The 26,760-nt window shown below is 39.7% G+C and overlaps 1 protein-coding gene and 1 long non-coding RNA gene across 2 annotated transcripts in view; one reads left to right on the forward strand and one right to left on the reverse strand.

Annotated features, from left to right (window-relative positions):
• Positions 1–26,533, reverse strand: part of LOC105483308 (polypeptide N-acetylgalactosaminyltransferase 3) — a 49,631-nt gene extending 23,098 nt beyond the window's left edge. Inside the window, exons 1-2 of the mRNA XM_011744112.3 lie at positions 26,395–26,533; positions 1,601–2,221 (exon numbers count right to left, since the gene is read on the reverse strand). Of these exons, the coding sequence (XP_011742414.2) occupies positions 1,601–2,115 (515 nt within the window). The 5' untranslated portion in view covers positions 2,116–2,221; positions 26,395–26,533. The remainder of the gene's footprint in view (positions 1–1,600; positions 2,222–26,394) is intronic.
• LOC105483309 (uncharacterized) overlaps positions 25,971–26,760 on the forward strand; it is a 41,443-nt gene continuing 40,653 nt past the window's right edge. Inside the window, exon 1 of the long non-coding RNA XR_988165.2 lies at positions 25,971–26,727. This is a non-coding gene — a long non-coding RNA (uncharacterized lncRNA). The remainder of the gene's footprint in view (positions 26,728–26,760) is intronic.

Raw genomic sequence — 26,760 nt, forward strand, 5'->3', positions numbered from 1 at the left:
AGCAAAGCTAAATACATAGGCATTGTTTGCTTCCAGTTTGCTTATCTTGTACTTTTTTTTTTTTCTTTTCGAGATGGAGTTTCGTTCTTGTCGCCCAGGCTGGAGTGCAATGGCACGGATCTCCGCTCACGGCAACCTCCGCCTCCCAGGTTCAAGCAATTCTCCAGCGTCAGGCTCTCGAGTAGCTGGGACCACAGGCACACAGCACCCTGTCCAGCTAATTTTTGTATTTTTAAAAGAGACGGGGTTTCACCATGTTGGCCAGGCTGGGTTTGAACTCCTGACCTCAGGTGATCTGCCCTCCTCGACCTCCCAAAGTGCTGGGATTACAGGTGTGAGCCACCAAACCTGGCCTATCTTGTACAATTAAAAATCTACTGAGGGGCTGGGTGCAGTGGCTCACGCCTATAATCCCAGCACTTCGGGAGGCTGAGGTGGAAGGATCACTTGAGGTCAGGAGTTCGAGACCAGCCTGGCCAACATGGTGAAACCCCGTCTCTTTCAAAAATACAAAAATTAGCCGGACAGGGTGCTGTGTGCCTGTGGTCCCAGCTACTCGGGAGCCTGACACTGGAGAATCGCTTGAACCTGGGAGGCAGAGGTTGCAGTGAGCGGAGACCCGTGCCATTGCACTCCAGCCTGGCCAACATGGTGAAACCCCATCTCTATTAAAAATACAAAAATTAGCCAGAAGTGGTGCCGCATGCCTGTAGTCCCAGCTACTTGGGAGCTGACACTGGAGAATCGCTTGAACCCGGGAGGCAGAGGTTGCAGTGAGCCGAGATCACACCACTGTACTCCAGCCTCAGTGACAGAGAAAGACTCCATCTCAAAATAATGATAGCAATAATAATAATAATAATGAATAATCTGCTGAGGGTGGGCCGGGCGCAGTGGCTCACGCCTGTATTCCCAGCACTTTGGGAGGCCGAGGCAGGCGGATCACCTGAGCTCAGGAGTTCAAGACCACCCTGGGCAACATGGTGAAACCCCATTTCTACTAAAAATACAAAAAATTAAGCCAGCTGTGGTGGCAAGTGCCTGTAATCCCAGCTACTCGGGATTGTTCACAAAAAATAGGGCATTCTGAAATATAATTAGGTACTCAAAGACTTTGAGTCAAAGTAATCACAAAGACTGTGAATTGGTTTACAAATCTATAAAATATTATCCATCAGTTCCAAAATCTTGGCATATTTTTAAACATTTTTATTCTAAAGAAATACACAGAGAAATGGAAACAATTCCTCTACCTTCTATATTTCCCATAAAAATTGTCCAATAATTCCCCCTAAATAGATGAGAAAGCTACAGTATTTAGGAATAAAGGATTTCCTTGTGGATAGCAGTCAGATCTAGAATTCAGTTTTCTAATTTCCAAGCTAATAATTTTCATATCTGTACTGCCTCACCAAGCATAAATAGGGATATGTAGCCTCAATCATTATAAGCAAAAAATAAATACAACAGGTTAAATAAACAGTATTTGCTGATTTTCTGCCTTGGAGTAGCTAAAGAACAGGCAACTTCCTTAGCTCACCCCTTTGTCCCCTGCAAAGCCTGATGATAAAGAATAAACAATAAATATTCTTCAACATACTCTGGAGGTCGAGTGTCTGGTCCAAGATCTCGGTGCAAAGAAATCCTGTCACTTGCGAAAGCATTAAAACAGTGTTTAGCTTCCCCACGTTCCTTTTCCTTTTGCTCTTCAACACTTAAATTGGTTGTCTTGAATGCTTTACCAGAAGCACCAGGTGCATTTGAATCCTGAGGTGGACGGTCAAGAACAGGCTTCAATTCTGCTGCTGTATAATATCCTTGCAAACAAGGTCTCTCACCAACATCAATGTTTTGCCTGACAGGTGCTCCTATTTGCATTTTTGGCATTGCATCCTTAATATTGTTTACAGCTTCTAGCATTAAATCTAACATCTTGTTTTTGTTTTTCATGTTTCTTTCCAACCTTGATTCCTCTTTGGAATATTGAACACTTACTTCTCTTTGCATTAACACCAAAACTATAATAAAGAAAAAAACTACTGCACCAAGCTTCCAGAACTTTTTATGGTAATGTCTTTTAATGTGTAATTTGACTAGTCGCTTTAGGTGAGCCATTCTGACATTAAAAGCTTGTCACTTGACAAATAACAGTTATTTCTTCTGTTACTTATATTTTTTATCATAGATTTGCTGAGAAGAAGGTATCTTTAAATGGTAGTACCTATAAACAGAAATGGTAGATGGTATTAGCAGTTATTCAGTCCTACAGGCATGGCTCAACTCATTCATTTAACCAACAACCAAACACAAGCTACCAATGTACTCTTATGGTTAACAAGAAAACAAAGATATCTCATCCTCAAGAAAATTACACTTTTAGAAGAAAATAATTGTTACGATTTACTACAATTTATTGGGGTTGCAAAATATTGATATTCGTCTCCATTCAAAAATACATTCTTTTTAAACTCTAATATCCACTATTTATAAAATTAATTTTATAAATATATTTTGAGTTAAAAAAGAATATCTTCACTTGATAACCAAGGAATCAAAGGACCTCATTGAATGAATTACAAAAAAGAGAGCTCCATAAGGAAGCAAGGGTATACTGATAGGTACTACCAGGCATCCACCTAAAATAGTGGCCTTCATTTTATATAGTTTACTCTCAAACTAAGGTGTACTCCAGCTTAACCAATGATGGTAATATAGCAGTTTCATCAGTAAGTAAACTATCATTCTCCCAGATTTTCTGACCCAATAGTACTTGTGAATCCTGAAGGAACCCCTAAAAACAAGAAAATCGGTGGCATTTAATTTGTTGTTTTATAACAGCTAGTTTTAATAGCTCACAGAAATACAAGATCTAATAGTAAAAAGAGAATTCATTAGCTTTACTTGCAGTGTCTCTAGGGAGCCTATAGAGGTCATTAAGTTAAAAATGCAGAATTTGGTTTGATAAAATATTGCTTGCAATTGACCCTAAGAAGGGACAGCAAGTTTATTAAACCCTAATATAGGACAACAGGAACAAAGGAAAAGAAAAATAGGACTTTTCAGGAAACGATTACATACTATGAGCCGTGATAGCCAGTCAAGAAATTTGCAAAGACAAAGGGGAGGGAAAATGCCTGTTCCTCCTATGGTCTAAATACATTTTAAAGAAAATATCATTTATAGCAATGAAAATTAACTTTTGACACTTTCTTTAACTTCTCTTCCAAAGTTCTCACCAAATTTAAAATAAGAAAACCAGGTTCCAAGATGGATTCGCTGGTTTTTGGCAGGAAATTTTAAGCGGAATAAACAAAATAGGCAGAACTTAGTTCTATATACTATTTCTAATTCTATATTCTTTCCAGTATGGAGTGGACACTTCTGCTCCAAAAGATAACCCCAATTCTGGCATATATTGCTCATAAAAGTGAGATTCCAATATTTCTGAGCTTTGGTTGCTTTAAGAACTTCATGTAAAAAATGAAATGACCGCTTAAGCTTTTGAAAAGAATATAAGAAGTTACAGAACCACACAATGACACAATGAGAGTTGTGTAATTAATTATGTGTCAAATGTTGTGCTAGGCTGTGGTTACAAAATTAAAGATAGCCCTTACCTTCAAGAAGCAAAATTGAAATATAAGAAGTCAGAGGCCAGTCACAAAGCAGTGTGATATGTGTTATGACAGGAGACAAAGAAAGCTACACAGGCTTGGAACAGTGGCTCATGCCTATAATCCCAGCACTTTAGGAAGCTGAAGCCAGAGGATGACTTGAGACCAGGAGTTTGAGACCAACCTGGGCAACATAGCAAGACCCCATCCTACAAAAAAATACAAAAATTAGTCAAATGTGGTGGCACACGCCTGTAGTCCCAGCTACTCAGGTGGCTGAGGTGGGAGGATGGCTTGAGCTCAAGAGGTTAAGGCTGCACTGGGCTGTGATTGTGCCACTGCACTCCAGCCTGGGTAGCAGGACAATACTCTGTCTCAAAAAAAAAAAAAAAAAGAAAAAGAAAAAGAAAAAAAAAAAAAAGGAAAAGTAAACAGCGTAGAGGGTCAGGAGAAATGTTAGGGAAATTTTCTTAGAGATGACACTGTTGAGCAAAATCTTGAAATACAAGTACATTTTAGGCAGGTAGACAGCAGGGAAAACAGAGAGGGAATGTCAGATGCAAAACCATAAAAGCAAGAAAAAGCATGATCAGTCCTTCAGTACAGCATAAGCGGAAGGCACAGGGAGAGAATGACAACTGATGTGACTCGAAGGTCACTTAAAGATCAGTTCATGAAGTCTTGTACATCTTTCAGTGAATTTGGAAATTATCAATTTTTTTCCAAAATAGATGGAATGGAGAAAACTGTTTTTAAGAAAAGATCATAATCCTCACGCCTGTAATCCCAGCACTTTGGGTGGCTGAGGCGGGTGGATCACGACGTCAGGAGATCAAGACCATCCTGGCTAACATGGTGAAACCCGGTCTCTACTAAAAATACAAAAAATTAGCCGGGTGTGGTGGCAGGTGCCTGTAGCCCCAGCTACTTGGGAGACTGAGGCAGGAGAATGGCGTGAACCCAGGAGGCAGAGCTTGCAGTGAGCTGAGATTGAGCCACTGCACTCCAGCCTGGGCCACAGAGCGAGACTCTGTCTCAAACAAAAACAAGAAAAAAGAAAAGATCATAATCAAATTTCTGTTTTAGAAAAATTACAAGTTTTTAAGCCCCCGTAAAGGTGATGGATGTTAATGAGATGAGGGGAGCCAAAGGATGGAGTGAAATGATTTCAAGAAAGTCCAGGAAGTGGAATCAAACAACGGTCTTGGTGAGAGAAAGGGAAGAATGGGAGATGAATGGTGATATGGTTTGGCTGTGTCCCCACCCAACTCTCACCTTAAATTGTAAAAATCCCCATGTGTCAAGAGCAGGGCAGATGGAGATAAATGAATCATGGGAGTGGTTTCCCCCATACTGTTTTCGTGGTCATGGATAAGTCTCATGAGACCTGATGGTTTTATAAAAAGGAGTTCTCCTGAACATGCTGTCTTGCCTGCCATCATGTAAGACGTGCCTTTGCTCCTCTTTCACCTTCTGCCATTATTGTGAGGTCTCCCCAGCCATGTCAAATTGTGAGTCCATTAAACCTTTTTTTCTTTATAAATTATCCAGTCTCTGGTAAGTCTTTATTAGCAGCATGAGAACAAACTAATACAAATGAGTAAAGTGATAACATTAACAAAGACAAGAAATACAGGAAGCAGCACAGATTCAGGGTAGGAATTAAGAAGATAATTTGTTCAGTTTTGGATGTAGCAAATGTAATATGCTAATGGAACTTCCAAAGTGAGTTTGGATGAGCAAAAAGATATATGGGACAGGAAATTATGAAAAAGCTCTGCAGTAGAGATGAAAATTTGAGTCAGTCTTGGGGTAAATGTAATGTAAAACAAATAGGACAGAGAAATACCTACATTTAAGGGTAGAAAAAAAGAGACTGACTGGAAAGAAAGTCCAATTTTTCCAATCCTATGAAGAGTGAGGGGCGGGCAAAAAAATAAAAAACACAAATGAAAACACAGATAAATTATCCATGTCAAGTGGAGGTAATTTTACAATCTTATCTCACACTTGAGAGATGTTAAATGTGTAACAGTTGGTTGACCTTTAAAACTGAACTTCATTAGACCTGGTCTAATGGGCTTTAGTGAAAAATGAGAAGAGAACCTTGGCAGAGAGAGTAGTTGTAGTCATGCCTTCAAGATCCTAAGGCTTAGGATTCAGGGCACTTCCAGAATAATAGGGCGGTAACCTCATCTATGGGGTTCCAGGAAGGTAAGAATGGGCAAAATGTTGGGGTCTCACAGGAAAGTGGTTCCCAGTTGATGAACTACAACCTCATCCCCTCTAACTATATCTTGATGAAAGGTAGACATTCATCAACCTGTGTTCACCTCCTTTCTGTTCCTGAGAGGACTACCCCTCCCCGCCCCGCCAAAAAAAAAAAAAAAAAAAAAAAAAGGCAAAAATAGATAGCCTTCCCCAGGGCTATCTAGTGATACTCAATTTTTCTGTAGCTAGAGGTAGGCTAAATTAGGAATTTGAGAAGAATTGAGCTGGTTTCCCTGAGATATTTTGACAGAACATGGAAAAAAGAGTTCAGAGAAAGCACAGAATAGGAGGATATGACAGAACTAGATTCTTCCACAGTAGTGATAGTTTTCCCAAAACATTTTATGTCAGAAATCATATCTGTGGGTAGGGTGGGAATTGAAAAGAAGGATAGAATTAATGATGCAGATAGAAGAGAGTTCTTTTTAGGAATAAAACCATAAAGTAGAGGAATTCTTCATCAGAAGGACAGTAATCCTATCATTGTGAGTGCATGTGTATCTATGTAAGGACCCACTCAGTAGGTTTTAGTTTGGGATGCTTCTAACAGAGGAGTCGAGGAAAGCTTACGAAAGACATGGATAGCATCCTATTCATGGTTGTTTTTCTGGCACTTACCACAATGTTGGTAACACAGTAAGCACCCAGAAAAATTTGTTCACTGGAAAAAGGAAGAAAGAGGACCAAGATTTTATCAGAAACAACAACAAAAACAATTCTTAACTTGTGTTAAATGTTGACTAGGTCCCTGGTATTAAATGACATTTAATACATAAGTTCTCACTGTCTCAGCAATATTGTGAAGTATTATTACTATTTTTTTTTTGTAGAGATAAGAGCTTGCTATGTTGCCCAGGCAGACTGACCTTGACCTCCCCAATCCTCCTATCTCAGCCTCCCAAAGTGCTGGGATTACAGACATGAGCTACTGCATCTAGCCCTTGTTATTCCAATTTTACTGACCGATATGGAGAGTCAAAGAGATTAGGTGGCTTGGCCATGCCAGTTCAGTTTAAGACCAGCATTTTTCTAACTGTGTTCAAACTCAGGTTCAATGTAAAATCCTGAGTTTTTAACTGAAATTATCTAAAATAAAATGTTTGAGAGTCAAGAACTAATATCCTAAATAGAAGGGATAAGAAAAAAAAACTGAGGAAGAACCATAAAAACTATAAATAGCTTCCTATCATTGGGTAATGTTTTACAAATAAATGATTTTAAAACTTTTCAAAGCACCTTTTCAGAAATAAAGATTGAAAATAAGGTTGTAAATCTTAAAATGGAAGATTAAGAAGTTGAGAACCTTACAGAGGCAGAGCCTAGAAATAGGAAGATGATGTTTTGATCTTTTCAGACTATTTCTGAATCTTCTCTTATCAACCCTGATCACTTAAAGATTCCAACATCGATGGGATTTTCATTATGACTTTTCTGTACTTTGCTGTTAATGTGTAATATCAGGCTTCCATTAATGCTGAATGCCACTCAACGCTAAGCATCTCTACCAGTTGTCTTCAATTCTGGATATACATTAGTGGAAAGCTCTTAAAAAATAAAGTGCCTTAGACTTCACCTCTGATTTAATCGGTGTGGGAGCAGGGCATATACTCTGCTTTTGTTGTTACTTTAAGCTCTCCAGATAATTCTAACAAGCAGCGAAGGTTAAGAATTACTTGTCTAGATCACAAGATTTGGGCAAATCAAAACTAGCATCTGATAAGGGTTATATCTGTCCAAAGGCAATCGCATTACTAATTTCTAATATGCCAAAGATGAGTGTTTCAAAATAGACTCTTGATGTAAATGAATAGAAGTTATTTAGACTTGGAGATATATGATAAAATCCAAAGCAGGAATGACCCACAGTTTTCCAAAAGGACACAGGGACTTATGCTGATATACATGAGGCACTGAGGTTTTATTGCAAATTATGATTCTGTAAAATCATTTTATAAATATCTTATTCCAATCATAAAAATGGGAAAATTGATACCTGAACAATGAAAGACATAAGCCAAAAGACACACAATAAATGAATGAGTAAAATGAAACCAGGATTCTTAATTCCTTTTTCTGGGAATAATGCCATGTTCCTTGTCAGTACTACCTGCCAAATTGGAAGACCTATGTAAAAACAGCTCATGAAACAAAACAAATCTCTCCTACAGTCAACTTCCAGTTGGACTCTGAAGTTTGAGAATTGATAAGAAAAAAACCAGCACAACAGCAAACTCAGGATATAACGTGTCATATTTGCACATTAGAAATGATTAGCAGATAAAGGGTTTGTTCTTCTTGTACACTTTCTAAAACCTTTAAATGCTATGTCCAATACGGCTATTTGCTAATTACCAAAGATCAGATTCACAGAGGAAGAGAAGTCAAAAATCATAAAATAGTTTTTAAAAATTAAAAAAAAAATTTTCAGAGATCTTCTAAATTCTAAATTCTTATGAATTTCTAAGAGTCAAATTCAGAGACCTGGTTTTAAAAAGTATTAATCTGTATCCTGGTATATATGTAGACATTTTAAAAAGTCATTAATAAAAATATTCATAAAGTGAAAAGCTAAAGCAATACACACAATTTTAACTGGTTGTGACACTGTGTTAAAATCAATGGATTATTCTCAGGGGTAAAAATATGCTTCCATCTGAAATCTTACAAATTTAAAATAATCGAATTAAAAAGTGGTGGCTTCCAGTTAGCTAGACTACAGCTTCTCAAACTTTAAAGTGACTATGAATTACCTGGGGATCTTGTTTAAACACAAATTGAGAAAGGAAAATATCAAGGTAATATCCATCATGATTGTCCCTCTAGATGGAGAAGCATAGGTTGCAGAAATACTAGTTGTTCATTTAACCTAAAAATTCCAACTGAAGCAATTTTCTGAAGTAGTGGAAAGTAGAACATTATAATTTTACATGAAAGTAACATTTAATGAAATAAGATAGTGTTTCCTTTCACTTCTTGTTTCCATGTTTGTGACAATAAACCATTACAACTCCAGAGGTTTAAAGTCTGGTTCCTGATGAATTTAACTGCCATGATGTCTAATTTGGTATATAAAACTTCCTTACTACTGAGTTAAAGCATGCTGTAACGAGTTAGGGGTAACCACACTAAGCAGGAAAAAACCACAAAATTACATCCCAATATCCTAATACAGATTATAGATTAAGAAAAGTACACTATTGTGAATTATTATAAAACTCACTGGATCTTTGCCACACATTACCTATCATCTGTATTTCCTAACTGAATTCAAAACAAAACAAAGAAAAACAAAATTTAAAGATCTTGCCCTGATAATAAACCTTTAAGTGCTTGAGTAGAAGTTGTATTATGTGCCCCTCATCTACTGGTTAAAGTGTTAGGGAACAGAGGAGTGGCAGAAAGTCATTTCTGCTTGCATTTATTGGTGGATCAAATCTCATGGTGTTTTGCTGCTGTAGTTTGTTAGTTTTGATTATGTTTAAGTTCATGTTTACACCCTTGGCAGCATTTCTTCTGAGCAGGAAGTAGCATGTGGATGTATGACAAGAGACAAACACTGATGCAAATCAAACTGCATGGAGACAGCCACATTCTGTCTCAGAGCGGGTAGCAGTAGACACACTTCAAAGATCTCAGCTAAAGGCAAAGTAGAGTTACACTGGGTGGCTGGGCAACGCCACCAGCGGATAACTAAACTACGTGCAATTTTTGTAAACTAAGAACAGCTTTCTGAACAAAGATATCTGCAGGTTGTGAGACAAAAAGCTGAGTGACAGAGTTAACCATCAGCAACTGTGAGGCACAGGTTTCAATACTGACAAGGACAGGGTGAGACATCCAACTTCTCAGCTACCCCTAGACATCTCCCTTGTCGTCATCTCTGAATGTGAAAGGTTGCTGATAGAATATGGATTTGTGAGATAGTCAACTCTCTACCTCGACAGTTTGACACAAACCAGTAATTATGATACTACATTACCTGCCAAGGGAATCACAAACTCAGGGTCTCACATGCTCTTTCCTGCCACATCTGCACCTGTGAATGACTTTTACATTAGGGATGAAAGATATGCATTGATTACTTATGGCATACTACGGAGTAGAGGAATTTTGAGGAGTGATTTAGGTGGATCCAGAGATTATTCATGTAACTGGTATTCCCTCCCCCCCAGGCAGAGGCACTGCATTTTAAAACATTGTCCATCAGCTGGGCGCGGTGGCTCACGCCTATAATCCCAGCACTTTGGGAGGCTGAGGCAGGAGGATCACGAGGTCAGGAGATCAAGACCATCCTGGCTAACACGGTGAAACCCTGTCTCTACTAAAAATACAAAAAATTAGCCGGGCGTGGTGGCGGGTGCCTGTAGTCCCAGCTACTCGGGAAGCTGAGGCAGGAGAATGGCGTGAACCCAGGAGGCGGAGTTTGCTGTGAGCCGAGATCGTGCCACAGCACTCCAGCCTGGGTGACACAGCGAGACTCCGCCTCAAGAAAACAAAACAAAGCAAAACAAAACATTTGTCCATCTATTTACCTTGTAAACATAGTTGGTGGCTTTTGGATTAGTAAGGAGATAGAAACCACATAGTAATTTGAACAGAGAGAGTTTAATACAATCTAGTATTAAAAGAGGTTTGGAGTAACAGGAAATTGCCTAGTGGGAGTTAAGGAGAATTCTAAAGAATATAGGAGTTGTAAATACAGTATAAGGGGCAACCATTCCCCCTAAGGCTGAAATAAGTGTTCAAGGAAGAGCTCTCCTCTCACCAGGGCTGAGATCCAGAGATGTCTATGGAGATGCCCTAGTTTTGACTACCTGCTAGAAAAGTCACAGAGGTACTTCATTCATGGGACTTATCAGAAATCTGCCCCTGAAGTTCCAGAAGAGGCTGTTCACAGCTGGGGACAGAACCCTAGAACTAGCTAAGTGCTGAGGAAAACTGCCAGCTGCTGAGGGAATCTGGAATCACAGAGGTTGTCTCCTGCAAGAGTTTAGTGTACTTTCACGTGCCACACAGGCAACAACAGCTCTGGGCTGGCTGCCTGGGACAAAGGTGGGCAGCCGGCTCCCTAGACACCCAGTCTTGTGGTCCCCCAGTTGGCATGTGTGGATCTGAGGTGAGAGTTTGGGGAGCAGTGACTTGGGTGACAGAGCAGGTCCATGGTGTCTGTGGCTCAAGGGTACACCACTGCTGCCCAAATCAAGCTCTAAAGAAAGTGGAGTGTGTGGGGGACACCAACTCTAGAAAAAGCTGTGTTCTGCAGGTACCTAGTGCTGGAGAAAATCATATTGGGGAGTGAGCAGTAGAGGAAAACCATGCTCCAAAGGAGCTTAGCCAGTGAGCATCACAGAAACCAGAAAGAGAAGCCTCAGCCACTTCAGTGTCCCTCCAGTGCCGCCCTCTACTGACAAGGCTTAACATTGAACGAGCCAGCAAAAAAGAAATATTTACAAGGCCCAGCTCCATTATTACAGAGCAGGCTAATACAGTAAATTTGGAACTAAGAGACAATAAACTGATAAGCAGCAAAGTCTGAACTTTTGACTACTCAGCCTTCACATGCACCCTCTTCCACACACTTAAACTACTGTACAATAACAACGCAATTCTATATTTCACCTAACAAAGTCTAACTGTCGTTCTTTATAAGTGAAGAAGTTCTATTGCCTCAAAAATGAGAGACATAGAGTCCTAACAGCCATTGTAGCCACTGCTGTGACTCTAAGTTACTCCTTAAATTGTATCACAGTCTCACTAAATATTCTGTTACCTAATATTTTACTATTTTGTAAAGTTGATCTCCAACGGCTTCTATTTAACTTTTTTAAAAATGAAAATGAGAGAATAAAATTGTTAATATATACAAAAAAAAACCTAGATATAAGAAGCAAAGAAAAAATGTGCATTGAACCTGGGAAAGCTGATGGAAAAAATTTTTTAAAAAAATATGCAAACCTACGATAATCCTCACTTACCTAATTGGCTGCGAAGTCACAATGAGTATCTATGGCTTCTTTCTTACACTAACTACTTCTCTGTATTCACCATGCCCTTAAGCATTCTAGGAGTCCACAGATGTTGGTGATGTCAAGGAAGGGCAAATCCGTATCTAGAATATTTATCTCTTCTAGTGAGGAGAAGTCTCTGCCCCCTTAATGAAGGAAGAAATCCAGTACAATGAACCTGCCACCCAGAGGCTGGCTGATCCCCGCAGGGGCTCAATGTTGGTATCTGCAGATTAGGAACTCAGCAGCAGTGCTATCCCAGTCAACTTTAGAAAGGGGAAGCCATGTTGCTGAGCCCATGCATACACAGCTCCAGTCCTGCCACAAAGACCCTGTTTATGGGCCCACTGAACAAGCACTGAGACAGCTGGAGAGAGAGGCTGACTGATGTGCAAAATTGTCATTTTGTCCACTTGATTATTAAGAACCTCCTCTGCAATGGATGTGCTTTTGTGGGCACTCAGATGGGATACACATTTTTTCAGGGTCTTTTCATTTTGAAAGATTCGTTCACATACCTCTTCCTCAAACTAATGACCTTGTCACCAATCTTCCAATCCTGTTCCTTCCAACTCTGACCATACACACCCTTAACGACTACCTATCGACGACCAATATAGATCTGTATTTGTAGGCATGTCTCATTCCCAACATAGTGGACAACCATATTGACTGTTCAAATTTCTGCCTACAGAAAGAATGTCCCTTATCGAGTATTATTCACAGTTACTCATGGGTAGAGCTGTAGTGCTATACAGTCTAATATTGGGTAGTCCTAGCGTATTGTTCAGATTCAGATTCATCTGTAAATCAGATTTGAGGTGCTTTTTTTTTTTTTTCTTCTAACAACTGGACTAAGGGAATCGCCAAGAAGCCACAGGCATGAGTTGAAGGGGACAAGGCAATGCCATTAGAGTTGCTACCAAAGAAGTCTGAGTCCCTGGTTCATACAACTTATTTGTACTATCCAGATCTGCTCTAGTTCTGTCTCATGTACTATTTCCACTCAGTGATATATTGCTGTTGTATATCGCCAACCTTATGGCACGATAGGTCAGATTCTACCTAATGATGGGAAACTTGGTCCACATGGTAACCCATAATTATACATTCAACATCTACCTAGCAGCAAGTTAGAAGCTGTTTACCAAAAAGTAAACAGTTATCTGAAGAAAATATTTATTTCAAAATCCTAGATGTCTGCATTGTGATTTTGCCATCGGCACTTTCCAGAGGCTCCATAGAGCATTCCTCTTTGGCACAGATACTAAGAGAGTCATTGAGTTTGCTAGATCATAAAGCTGAAGTGGTAGCATAGCCTGTACTGCTGGGCTTGCTGCAGAGCCATCTTCTACTTTGATCATCATTAAAAACTGGTAGCCTTATGAGTTACTCTGTAAACAGGTTGAGGTAGCATATTCAAATGTTGTAAATGTTGCCCCTAAATTCAAAAATGACTATTGAGGCTGGGTGCAGTGGCTCATGCCTGTAATTACAGCACATTGGGAGGCTGAGGTAGGCAAATTGCTTGAGCCCAGGAGTGCAAGACCAGTCTGGGTAATATGGCAAAACCTCATCTCTACAAAAAAACACAAAAATTAGCTGGGTGTGGTGCTCACCTATGGTCCCAGCTACTCAAGAGGCTGAGGTGAGAGGATTGCTTGAGCCCAGGAGGCGGAGGTTGCAGTGACCCCAGATCCCACCACTGCATTCCAACCTGGGCAACAGAATGAGACTCCCTCTCAAAAAAGAAAAAAAAAAAAAAGTCTATTGAGCATAGTGGCTACTGAATGCCCAGAAATTTTGCTGAATTTCTCGGGCTGATTTGTCACCCTCTAATTCTTATATGCTCTACAAGGATATCTAAAGTATTTGCTACTTTCTTCTCATCAGAGACAATCAGCGTAATATCATCAATGCAGTGGATCAGTGTGATGCCTTGTGAAATATTACGATGACTAAGATTAAGAATTGATCTAGCCCTGAGGCAAGACTGTGAAGCCATATTGTTGGCCCTGCTAGATAAAAACAAATTGTTTTCGGTGGTCCTTGTAAATTGGCAGAAAAAGATACTAACTAAGTCAATAGCTACATACCAAATGCCAGGGGCTATGTGGTTTGATAAGGATATTACATCTGGGTCAGCAACTACATTTGGAGTCACCCAATAATTAAGTTGAGGGTAGTCTACAGCCATTCTCTAAGATCCATTTAACTTCTGCCTAGGCAAAATAAGTGAGCTAAATGGGGATGTGATAGATATCACAAGTCTTATTTTAAATCTTTGATAGTGACATCAATCTTGACAGTTTCCTCAGGGATATGTTATTACTTTTGATTTACTATCTTTGAAGAAAGGGGAAATTCTAAAGTCTTCTACTTAGCTCTCCTATCACATGGTCCTCCCTCTATGGGTTAGCAGGGGTGTCCAATCTTTTGGCTTCCCTGGGCCACATTAGAAGAAGGATTGTCTTGGGCCACACATAAAACACACTAACACAATAGCTGATGAGCTGGAGGGGAAAAAAAAAACCAAGAATTACAAAAAAAAAATCTCATAATGTTTTAAGAAAGTTTACAAATTTGTATTAGGCCACATTCAAAGCCATCCAGGGTGGCATGTGGCCCATGGGCCACAGGTTAAACAAGCTTGGTTTAGAGAGTCAATATGGAGATTCTGCCAGTTACCCAGTGTGTCTACTCCAATTATTCACTAAAGAACTGGGGAAATAAGCACAGGCTAGATCTGCTGACCCCCTGGACCCACTATGAGTACAGCTGGAGTTAAGACTCCATGTGTTACCTGAGCACTGTAAGTCTCCACTTTGAACAGCTGGCCACAACACTTTTGGGCCCCCCTAGGAATTAGTATGAAAGGTCTGGTTATTTCCTTTTCCCCAAAGCATACTCTCTGGTAAATGGCTACAGTTCCCTTTGGGGAAAAGCTCTGGGAGTGTGAATTGACTTAGGCCTGAAAACTGAGTAAGATACTGTGACTCTTGATTGTAGCAACTAAAGTTAACTTTTTTGCTACCAGAGCTAGAGTTTTTCCTATTATATAGTGAAGGGATGCTATAGTACTACTTACGTAAATCATTCATTAGCTACCACTAGGCATATACCAAAGACAGTATCTCAGCTCTCAAAAACATCTGCAAGCCAATGTTTTCTGATACCTCTACGTCCCAGCTTTTCATTGTGGGAGATGTACATACTTGGTGGATAATATGTATATACTTGTGGATGTATATATATTTGGTGGATAAGGGCTTACTGCCACTTGGCTTTTGCTGCTATGGAATTTCATCATCTCCAGTGAAATCAGAGAGCCAATTTCAATGGTCTACAAAGGAGAGCAGCCACAGATTTTTTTCATGGAAAAAGGGAATCCCTTCACTAATGTACTACTTAATACTTTAGTGAAAGAAGTACTGGGCCTTTTTATGGCATGTGTTTGGAGGATGGATAGATTGCATTCAATTAATTCAACCAAATATTCCTTTTCTGAAGGAGTCCAAACACATACAAGCAGTAGGCAATTTCTCTCCATTCATTCTTCCTTTGAGGCCCCAAGAATATTAAGGAATAGGGAGTGAAGGAATAAAGAAGATTGCTTGCTCAATTGTTATCATTTTGCATTTAACTTTCTACAGGTTTACCAATGCTGATGTGATAGATACTCCTCCTCCACCTCTCAGCTTCCATTACCCTATAGAAAAAGTGTCAACAAACTTTTTGTAAAGGACTAGATAACAGACATTTTTTTTGCTTTGCTGGCCATATTGTCTCTACTGCAACTATTCAATTCCGTTGTAGTACAAAAAAGACAGTTTGTAGATGAATGAGCATAGCTGCATTCCAATTAAACTTGTTTTCAAAAACAGGTAGTGCGTCAAATTTGATCTAAGAACTATAGTTTGCTAACCCCTGCTGTAGAAATTCTAAAAGACTTCAATCTCAATATTTATAAGTCTCCCCATATTTACCGCTTCCCCATTAGCTGCCACCTCCCCAGATGTAAAACAGAATTCTTTTCAAGTCTTCCATAACATCATTTTTTATTATACATAAAATCTGTGTCTACCTATAAGATTAGGCTATATATGTGCCTAATTTGAAGCAAACAATATCCTTCCACTTCTCCAACTACCATCTGAAATTCCTGCATTATCCACTCTTCATGGTTAAGGTACAAGAAAAATTCCTTTAATATAAAATTTGGGTTGGAAATAAACCAGTCTCAGCCTGAACTTTAATTCTTCTATCAACAGATGGCCTCAAGTAGGGTAATTTTACCCAGAACCATGCATAGTCAATTACCATATACAGTGAGGCCTACTAAACACACACTGAATGCCAAGTTCCAAATAAGGGAGGGTGGGGTGCTTAATTCCACGGGATTCATACTTAATTATTTAGGCAAAGGGAGAGGCCCTGATGAGTTTTAAGCAAGGTGATGACCTAATGAGAACTGAAATTTAGAATGATTATCCTTGAAGTTGTGCTAAACATGGAGTTTTTGGGGAGGTAGAAAAACCTGATAGGAGGCTAAAGGCATTTAGGATACCCTTAAAAGCAATCCAGGCAAGAGATAAATATAAGGGGCATGGAAGCTTGGAAACAGATTTTGGAAGTAGAGTTAGCTGAACTCAGCAAATGAGTCAATGTGGAGGCTACGGAGGCTGTTAAGTTGTGATGGGTGTTAAAGATGTGTTCTGGGCCGGGCGCGGTGGCTCACGCCTGTAATCCCAGCACTTTGGGAGGCCGAGGCAGGCGGATCACGAGGTCAGGAGATCGAGACCATCCTGGCTAACACGGTGAAACCCCGTCTCTACTAAAAATACAAAAAATTAGACGGGCGTCGTGGTGCGCGCCTGTAGTCCCAGCTACTCGGAGGCTGAGGCAGGAGAATGGTGTGAACCTGGGAGGCGGAGCTTGCAGTGAGCCGAGATCGCCCCATTGCACTCCAGCAAGGGCAACAAAGCAAGACTCCGTCTCAAAAAAAAAAAAAAAGATGTGTTCTGGACTTGTTGAAAGGTGCTAGCTAGCTAGGTGCTTGTAATCCCAGCTACTCGGGAGGCTGAGGCAAGAGGATTGCTTGAGCCCCCGAGATCAAGACCAGCCTAGGAAACACATCAAGATCCCATCCCAAAAAAGAAAGGTGCTAGCTAATGGAGTGCCTTCTCTTCTGCATTATCTTCAGTGGTAGACCTAGAACTCAAAAATATGAGACCAGAGGCCAGTGAAACTAACGGAGGCAATGATAGAGGGTAGAGTACAAGAAGGAGACTGAGGTCACAATAGAAATAAGTTTTATCCAGTTCAAAATGATGGGTCACATCTGAAAAAACAAAGGTCATGTTCAAAAAGCTCAAAGAAAACAATAATTTCTATTAGAAACCCTGTCTGCTTTATTAATTGTCCTCTAGAAATAAGCCCACTCTGCCATTAAGTATTTACTATCAGATGTTTTTCCCCCTTTCTTCTTATCTCTTTGACTTAGAATTATCAAACTTGCAGGGCTGCTTACTACTCTAGTCTCTATCAAAGCATAAATCAGATGTGAGGATGACTTCTAGAAATCCCATAGATATGCTAATACACTAGTGAAATGGCACACCTGTAACTTGCACATTAAAGCACTGTTCTAATAACAAAGGGTTGAAACAACCTAGAACTCTACCAATAGGGAAAGAGATAAATTATGATGGAGTAATATGATTAAATATTATGCAAAATAAAAAGCAAAGCTAATTTATATCCTGATATGAAATGATCCCCACAATGTAGTTAAATGGGAACAAAAAAAAGCAAGATTTGTATTTTAAAAAGAAGGAAAATACATATGTATTGTTTTTATATTTTTAAAAAATAGCATTGGTTAACTCTGGAGAAGAAAACTGGTGTCAGAGGACAACAGTGAAAGGAAGATTTATCATATACCCTTCCTAACTTTTGAAAATTGCGAACTTCAAACAACTGAAGTTCACAAACAACTGCAACTACTAACACATGTTTAAGAATTAAATAAAACAGAAAGGAAAATGTGTAAAGGTAGAATAAAGAGGTTTAGGCATGCAATATCTCACATTTCTTAATTCCATGCACCATTTTTCAGGAAGCTAGTGGTGGATATGTGTTTCATCCAAATGAGGGTGTGAATAAAAAACAAAAGTCAGAGTGCCTAAGGAATAGTGGCTCTATCAGAGATGTTAGCAAAAAGAAATTCCAAACAACCACCATGGAACAGGCCTAGAGAGCAACAGTCAAAACGGGGACAAGGGCACAGATTGCTCCAGAAAGGGACCAATAAATCTGTTATGTTAGACTACATGTAAAACCAAGATGAAAAGATGTTAGAGTACACAGAAATTGCACTCTAACTGACATATGGAAACACTAAGCCAAGTGTTTTCTTAAATGAGTTCATTATTACTCCTAGGATTTAAAAAAAAAATTCTACAAGTAAAGAATCCTACTTGTAATATGCTTGCTTGACTCAGTAGTAAACAATATCTATGTAATCACACTAAATAAATACTAAAATGCAAACAAAACAATGTGAGAATTATATTGGGAGGTCAAGGAGGGAGAGTAGAGGTGGCTGTGTATGAAAGATCTAAATATTTATCTACCATAATGGGAAGTCAGTAGATATTGCCAAATATTGATACATTAAGAAACAGCAGTGTAAGTATATTATTTGAAAAGGTAAGTGCTGGAAGAAACATTTAAATAAATGAAAGTAGTTGCTTTTAGGCAACAGGACTGGGGAGATGAGAAAGGAGGGGCAGAGTTGACAGGATTTTTATTGTTGTTGGAAGTCTTTTAATAACCCTATTTTATTTTATTTACATGTAAGTAGGACAAATGTACAGTCATGTCCTGGTATCTGCAGGAGATTGGTTCCATAACCCCTGTGGATACCAGCATCTGCAGATGTTTAAGTCGCTTTTATAAAATGATGTAGTATTTGGATTTAACCTACGCACATCATCCCAATTACATTAAATCATCTCTAGATTACTTATAATGCCTAATTCAATGTAAATATTGCGTAAATAGTTGTTATACTGTGCTTTTTTATATTATTTTTTATTGCTGTATTACTTTTTTCCTGAATATTTTCAATCTAAGGTTGTTTGAATCTATAGACACAGAATTCATGGAAATAGAAGGCGAACTGTGCAGGATTTGGAATTGTATTGCTTGGACTTGAGTCTTGGCTCTAATCTTTCACTATCCTTGTAAATAGAGGCAAACTACTTAATCTCTCAATTTTCCTATCTTTAAAATAGGGAGGAAAATAGCATGCACCTCATAGGGTTGCTTTGAAGATTAAATAAGTAAACTCATGTAAATTGCTTAAAATATGCCTGCCATGTAAGTGTTCAATAGTAAATAAGGACCATACTTATTATGAGAATAAATATAAACTATTATTACTTGATAAAAATATAAAGGCATTAATAACTAAAATCTATTTTAAAAAAATATAGGCCATATATTAATGTCTGCCTCCTTTGTGGGGAAACTTTTGTTTTTTAAGTTAATGCTCTCAGGTACTAAATAGGACTTTATTTCTTTAGGCTACAGTCTTCACTCTAACCCATAGTTAGGGGGAAGGATGTCGTGAGATTGTTGAAAAATTCCAAGTTACAGTTAGGGATGAAAAAGTGGGAGCTCAAACTGGAATTTGAAGACTGCACGTTAAGTAGTTAGGCCAAAAGGGGAGGAAGAGCCTTCCAGGCAGCGAAGACCACTTGCAAAGACCTAGAGGCAAAAGGAACATAGCAATATAAAAAGATTGGTGGAGCTGGAACAATGATGAGTGTGCTATGTGTTTGATGGGAGCCAAATCATGCCAGGCCTTTGGGCATGTTAAGGAGTTTGCCTTATCTTAAGGGCCATGAAGGGCTTTATGCAGGATATAACATAACCACATATTTTGAAAAGATCACTCTGGGTACAAGGTGAGGAACCAACAAGCAAGAAGCCAGAATTAGCTCAGATAGACAAACAGGGAGGCCATGTCAAAAGTCCAGGCAAGAGATGATGATAGAGATAGGAATGAATAAAAGTAGATGGATTTGAGAAACATTTAGAAAGTAAAACTGACAGAACTTGGCATAGGACTAGCTAGGAAGAGATGAAAGGAGGACTGCTAATTCCAAGAAATCTTTTGCCTCATTTTTGTTTTTCTTTGTTTGGGAGAGGGTTTCAGTCTAGTCTAACTCAATTATATTTTTTAAGTAAAGGCTGCTCCCTTTAAGCTCCTCAACAATAATAATATACTCAATTGTGGAATATGTATAAGCAAAAGCTGCAAGACATTTCAATTACAAAGTTAACTTTTCACTTTTAAATGATAAAACCCCCAGATCTTGGAACAGAACCAAAAGGCCCCAAAATAAAATAGAATTCAAAGTAATGAGATGGAAGTAACAGCAAACCAAATTAAAGACTAATTAAGTCAGTGAAACAAGTTCGCTACTCCCCAGTTTCTTTGGTTACTTCCCATTAAAAAAGCAGATTGGGTTGGGCGCGGTGGCTCATGCCTATAATCCCAACACTTCGGGAGGCCGAAGCAGGCAATTCATGAGGTCAGGAGATCAAGACCATCCTGGCTAACATGGTGAAACCCCGTTTCTACTAAAAATACAAAAAAATTAGCTGGGTGTGGTGGTGGGCGCCTGTAGTCTCAGCTACTTGGGAGACTGAGGCAGAAGAATGGCCTGAACCCAGGAGGTGGAGCTTGCAGTGAGCCGAGATCATGCCACTGCATTCCAGCCTGGGCGACAGAGTGAGACTTCGTCTCAAAAAAAAAAAAAAAAGCGGATTGACTTATACTGCCTGCCCATGCCTCTCCCCTCTCTGTGACACTTCTACTCCAAAATTTTTATTCCACAAAAGTCTTAATGGAAAGGGAAATTTTGCATATTTTGCAAATAATCCAAAAGGGGTATGTGTGTGTGTGTGTGTCACAGACAAGAGCAAAAGCAGAGTATATTTATATCATGTCAAGCAAATAATAGAAGTATACACAGGACACCTCACACTGCTCAGGTATATGTGGAGATGTGGGTGAGGGGACACAGTTTCCCAAATGAGGCAAGACCTTCTTGAGTCTTAAGAGTCATTAAGAGCTATAGATAGAGGTAAAGGTAGAAGGAAAGACACTCTCTGCAGTGAGAAGTGCAAAAGAAAAGCGCACGCGCACACACACACACACACAAACAAGAAGTCTATTGCTGGGAAATAAAATTTCAGCTTATGGAGTATCAATCCATAGTTAAGCAAGTGTCAGATCCCATGGGACCATTTTAAGGGATATCCTGTAAGCAAGAGAAAATTGTTGAAGGATTTTAAGTGACAGGGAGAATTTACATTTCTAAAAAGATCATCCTCATCCTCCAGATGATGGACTTAAGGATGACAACACTATCTGCTGAGATACCAGGTAGGAAGCAGCTATGACACCCTAGTTAAGAGATGTTAAGACCCTTAACTAGAGCAGTAGAAGTAAAAGAAGAATTTATGGCTTGGAGAAAGGTGTAAATGTTAAGTGGATTCAGTGTTCTAATGGTTGTTGTCTTAGTTCATGCTATAACAAAATACCTTAAACTGGGTAATTTAAACAACACAAATATACCACTCACAGCCTGAAAGCTGGGAAGTCCAAGATCAAGCTGCTCGCAGATTCAATTTCTGGCGAGGGCACATCCCTCATAGATGGCCTCCTATGTGACCTCACATGGAGGAAGGGCAAAAGGCTAACAAGCTTTCTCAGTCCTCTTTTATAAGGACATTATCTTTTATAAAAACACAAGGGACCAAGGCCCTCATGACCTAATCACCTCCCGAAGACCCTACTCCTAATACCAATACACTGGATTTGATTTCAACATATTAATTTTGGAAAACACAAACATTCAGACCATAGCAGTTGTAGAGGCTAAGAAAAAGAGTTTAAAATTACCTCTGGATTTTTGGTGTGGCACCTGGATGGTGGTACACATCTATGATTCACTCCCCCAAATCCCTGCAGCAAAATGTGCTTCAAAATTCAGGATTTGACAGCCTGTAGTCTCAGCTACTTGGAAGGCTGACATGGAAGGATCACTTGAGCCCAGGAGTTCAAGATCAGCCTGGGCAACATAGTGAGACTTTGTCTCATTAAAAAATCAGATTTTTTTGGATATTAGAAAGGTGATATGGTTTCCATACCCAATGTAAGAGTGTACCCCAGCAGGGCCTGGGGCAGTATTATGTAATCAAACAGCACTATTTCTGCAGCTGGACATAATCCACTAAGTTGGATACACAATCACAATAGCCTCCTGACAGTTCACTCAGGCTTTGCTCCAATTGAGTTCAGGTTTTGCTAACAAATGAGTTAAATTTTGTTTTGCTTTGTTTTCAGAGGCTGATTTTGGAATTACAGATAAGAAATGATACAATGTACTGCTATCTATAGATAGAATACAGAAAGTGAGCAGGTTGTTTGTTCATTTGTTTGTTTTTTGATGAGATGAAGGTTCTGGTTTGAACATATATAATCTCTGGTGATGAAGAAATGTTAAAGATGTCCAAAAGACAATCATATAGAAAAGAAAATTAGTTTGGACAGTTTGAAACTGAAACAATTATAGGGAAAAGGTTTACTTGGGGGAATATTCTCTATTCAGTGCCAAAAATAAGAGCCCAACTCTGAGAATGACCCAAGGAAATGTCATATAATTGTCAGCAGTCTCTAATGACCTAGAATTCAGAGTCCTACTTGTCTTTGCTTTTCAATAAGTGAATGTACTTTCGTCTCCTGCCACTGCTGGAATTGATTTGAATTCAGTTTTCCCCCTGAGTGTACATGAGTTGTGTTAAATTTTACCCAAATTACATAGTATGAATTATTTTGATACTAACTAGATGCATAATTGAACAGGTATTTGAAAATACCTTCCTATTCAATAGGATTTTATATCCATAAAGTATCCATCATTCCAAATGTATTTTTACACTTGATGGACTAGAGAACTGAATACATGTGAAGATGATTCTGGCACTGATCGTTTCCAAAATCCTAAATATGATAATATTTTCCTTAGGAGAAATATTTCACTCACCAAGAATGTAAAGGCAGGTTAAAATTGAAAGTGTCTACAGAAGGCTTAATTATCCAATCAGAGCTTCCAAGACTACATTCCTACAAATCATTTAGGGATCTATTTTAATCTCCCAATGTAGTCTTTTGGTGGAGAGGGGAAGTATAATTCCTATAATTTGTCTCTTATACTTGTTTCATAGTAAAAGAGAAAAGTATTAAATATTAACAGAATATAAACCAAATAATAAACTGGCTATGTTTTCTCTAATAAATTTTTTAGACTCCACCCAGGACTCTAACTCAGTCATAAAACTTTAAGAGTTTAGAATAGAGCTGGACAGAATGTTTCTCCCTCAAAATTTCACTTAATTCTTACCATCAAAATCCCCTCAGAAAAAAATATTTCTAGTTTTCCCTGTTCCCAAATACACTACAGCATGATGAGAACCCATTCAACACAAAATATGTATAATCAACAAGCCTTCATACGTTCTTAAGATTTTAAAGGCTTAATCTAGCACCAAGGTCCTGGAGCCTCAAGCCCTACAATACATGTTTAATTAGGGTTACAGTACAGTTTTTAAGAAATAATTTATTTTCTTTCATGTGAGTGGGGATGTGCCTGTGTGTGTGTGTGTGTGTATGTGTGTGTGCATGTGCATGTATGACACAGAGAAAAAGAAAGCTGGTAGAAAAATCAGCCTTTAAAAAAACAAAAATTCAACAGAATAGTGCTATTTTCACATTGTAGGCTCCAGCACATTCGTGGTCATAAAGAGGTCTAATGTGTTTAAACCAATATTTTTAAAAATAAATAATAAAGAACATCCAAGTTGTAAGGTTAAGCACTGTTTTATATTAATAAAACTTGTTTCATTTATATCCACTCACACTGGAGTTTATGGAGTTGAGGCAGAGAATAAATTAGTTATTGAGGATTGCAGTAAAAGAAAAAAAAGTTTAAAGAAACTTAGTGTTAAGGATGTGTGCTTGAAACCAAAAATCTGGAGTGTTGCAAACGGATGAAAGGCACTGGGTAGCTGCCTCATAAAATATATTTTAAGCCAATATAATAAAAAGATCAGAAGACTAAATAATGTTATCCACATTGACTTAAAAAATTAACTGTGGCTTGGAAATACCAAGAAGGAACTAAAAATCTCAATTGACATAGCATCGTCAATATGCATGCTATTTCACAATGAGAGGAGCATGATGCCTTCACTGGGTAGTCTCCATGAAGTCAGGCATCATTTGGAAAAAGTAGAAATGAGGGTAAATCAGAGCCGAAGAAAAAGCAATAGACTATTCTGTAATTACAAAGGCCTTACAAAGTATATGAAAGAAAAAAGATAAACATCTTATGATAAGTGAGGATGTGGGTGGTGAAAAGTAAGATACAGGAGTCATGAGTCAAGCCACTGGAATGATCATGCCATCTCTGGGTGAAATGAAGTTAGAATACCTCTCTTGCCTTCAATTTTTCACAAATGAATGGTTTCACTAGTGAATCTCCAAAGTGAGAAAGGGATCCCGAGAAGGCTAGGGCTGGAAGATATTCCTGATTGTTTTTAAGGCTTTGTTATCTTAATCTAGGAAAGTATTATTTTTCCTATTTAACAGATAGATTAAGTCACACCGTTACTCTGGCTAATGAAAACATGTTACATTTCTCACTAGAGGTTAAAAGGAAAGACAGTCTGATAACATCTGCCCAGTAAGTAATGAAGATTAATATTCAAAATTCAGGGAACAACTCCTATATCTAATATTTAAACAGTATTTAGCACATTTATTTCTCTGTATGGAGACGAGATTAAGAGGTCAGGTGACAGTCTTTCAAGAAATGTAGAAAATTCCTGGTTGAATTAATAATTACGTCCTGTTATGCTGTGGTTGGCTTTTAGATTTCCATCTAATCTTAAAAAGAAGAAGAAAAAACCCACTATATGTTGCATAAGGCATTTTAAGATAAACGTGCAACTGAAAATATATTTTTAAAATATGCAGAGATAGAACAAAACAAATCTAGTGGAATTGTTATTATTATTAGAAACTCCTCCGTAAAAATATTGGCTAAAGCAATACATAAAGAAAGATTCTCGGTACAAACTGCTCGGAAAGTTTAACATGCGCTAGACTTCAAATATTAAAAGTTAAATTAAAAAAAATCTGATGGCAGGGTGTGACTTTAACCTCATGGATTTTAGCCACAAACTCAAAGAAAAAATATATACAATAAAAGAAGCAACAGATTTTCCCACAAGCAGAGATTTTTCTAATTAAAATGCTGTCACTTTAATATTTTTTAGCTATAGAATTTGAGTGTAAATGACTTCATTATGTACTGTAACTTCTCTAGCAAGTTATGTTAACTTAACGTTTTCAGAATCGGAAATATTGGTAACTCGATGAGATTCTTAAAACAGAAATAGTTTCTTTGATGAGTTGGAAAGAGAAGGAAATAAAAGTCTAAGGTAAGCGCCAGTTTCACCCTCAATTCTTAGGCTTCAGAAAAGCCTAATTAGGCAGGGAAAGGAATTTGGGCCTGGCACACCCAAGCTTAGACGTGGCAGGATCCTGAAACAATTTTTTTTTTTTTTTTTTTGAACCTTTGAGTTATATGCCACAGGCAAACCATAACCGCGATATACAGGTCCTTAAGTCAACAGGTCCTCTAAAGAGATGGTGTGTGGTTGGTGCGTGGCAGTTGGATTTCCTCCCGCCACGGAAGAAAAGAACTCTTCTCCATTGGACAGGAAAGTGGGCCCAACTCTGGCTTGGAGAGCGCACCCGGAAAAGTGCAGAGTCGAAACAGAGAGAGAGGGGTGTCTGCGTCCCGGCCACAGAGCCCTTTCCAAACCACTCGGAAACCATTTAAATGGCTCGGCGGCCACGGTTTGCTGCCTAGAACGTTTGGGGTCCCCGACTGGGAAAGTTGCCTGGCAAAGCCATGCCCTTCGCCGTCGCGGGATGCCCTCTCGGGCAGAGAGGCTGGAGGAGACAGGCAACCTGTTAGCCGCAGTGGAAGCGCGCCCGCCTCCCGCCGGGCCCTCCCTCTCAGGGTCCCCACGCTGCGACCCTCCCAGGGGCAAGTCAGGGGCCACCAGGTCTTTGATCTCGGTCCAGCTCCTCTGGGGCCGCCCCATAAGGACTGGCGGGGCACCGTGGGCGAGAGGGTGTGACTGGGCTCCCCCCGGGGCGCCACCTGCCCCTTGGCCCGGGGAGCCCCTTTCGGGGTCTCTCCAGGGGCAACCGAAACACTGCTCTCGAGACCGACTCCAACCGGCCACCTGGACCGTAGCCCTGTCCCCAACATGTGAACCCCCGCGGCTGTCCTCCCGCCTGCTCTAACGCAGCCCAGCGGTACCGCATCTCCCTCCGCCTGTCGCCGGCTTACCTGGCGGGTAGGCTGGGCAGGGCAGGGCAGGGCGGCGGGAAGCGGCGGCCGGGCGGGCGCTGGACGTGGGCTGGGCTCCAGGTGCAGGTGGCTGCCGCTGCGACTCCGGTTGCTGTCGCTACAGTTGCGGCTAAGTAGAGCTCCTCCTCCGCCGCCGCCTCCTGCCTTCCCGCTGGGCCTCCCGCGTTGCCTGGAGAGGCAGAACCGCGGCTCGGCTTCCTCTTGGAGTCTCCCAGGTGAGCTCCGGTCTGCGACGTCGGCAGGGGCGAGGCCCCGCTCCCGCGCCTGCGCGCCAGCCTCCCGCCCCGCCCCAGCACTACCTGAGCGCTCCAGGTGAGAACCGTTGACCGCGCGCGCGGGGTGGGG

Source organism: Macaca nemestrina, chromosome 11 (genome assembly GCF_043159975.1).
Source record: "Macaca nemestrina isolate mMacNem1 chromosome 11, mMacNem.hap1, whole genome shotgun sequence".
In the NCBI taxonomy this organism is placed as follows: domain Eukaryota; kingdom Metazoa; phylum Chordata; class Mammalia; order Primates; family Cercopithecidae; genus Macaca; species Macaca nemestrina.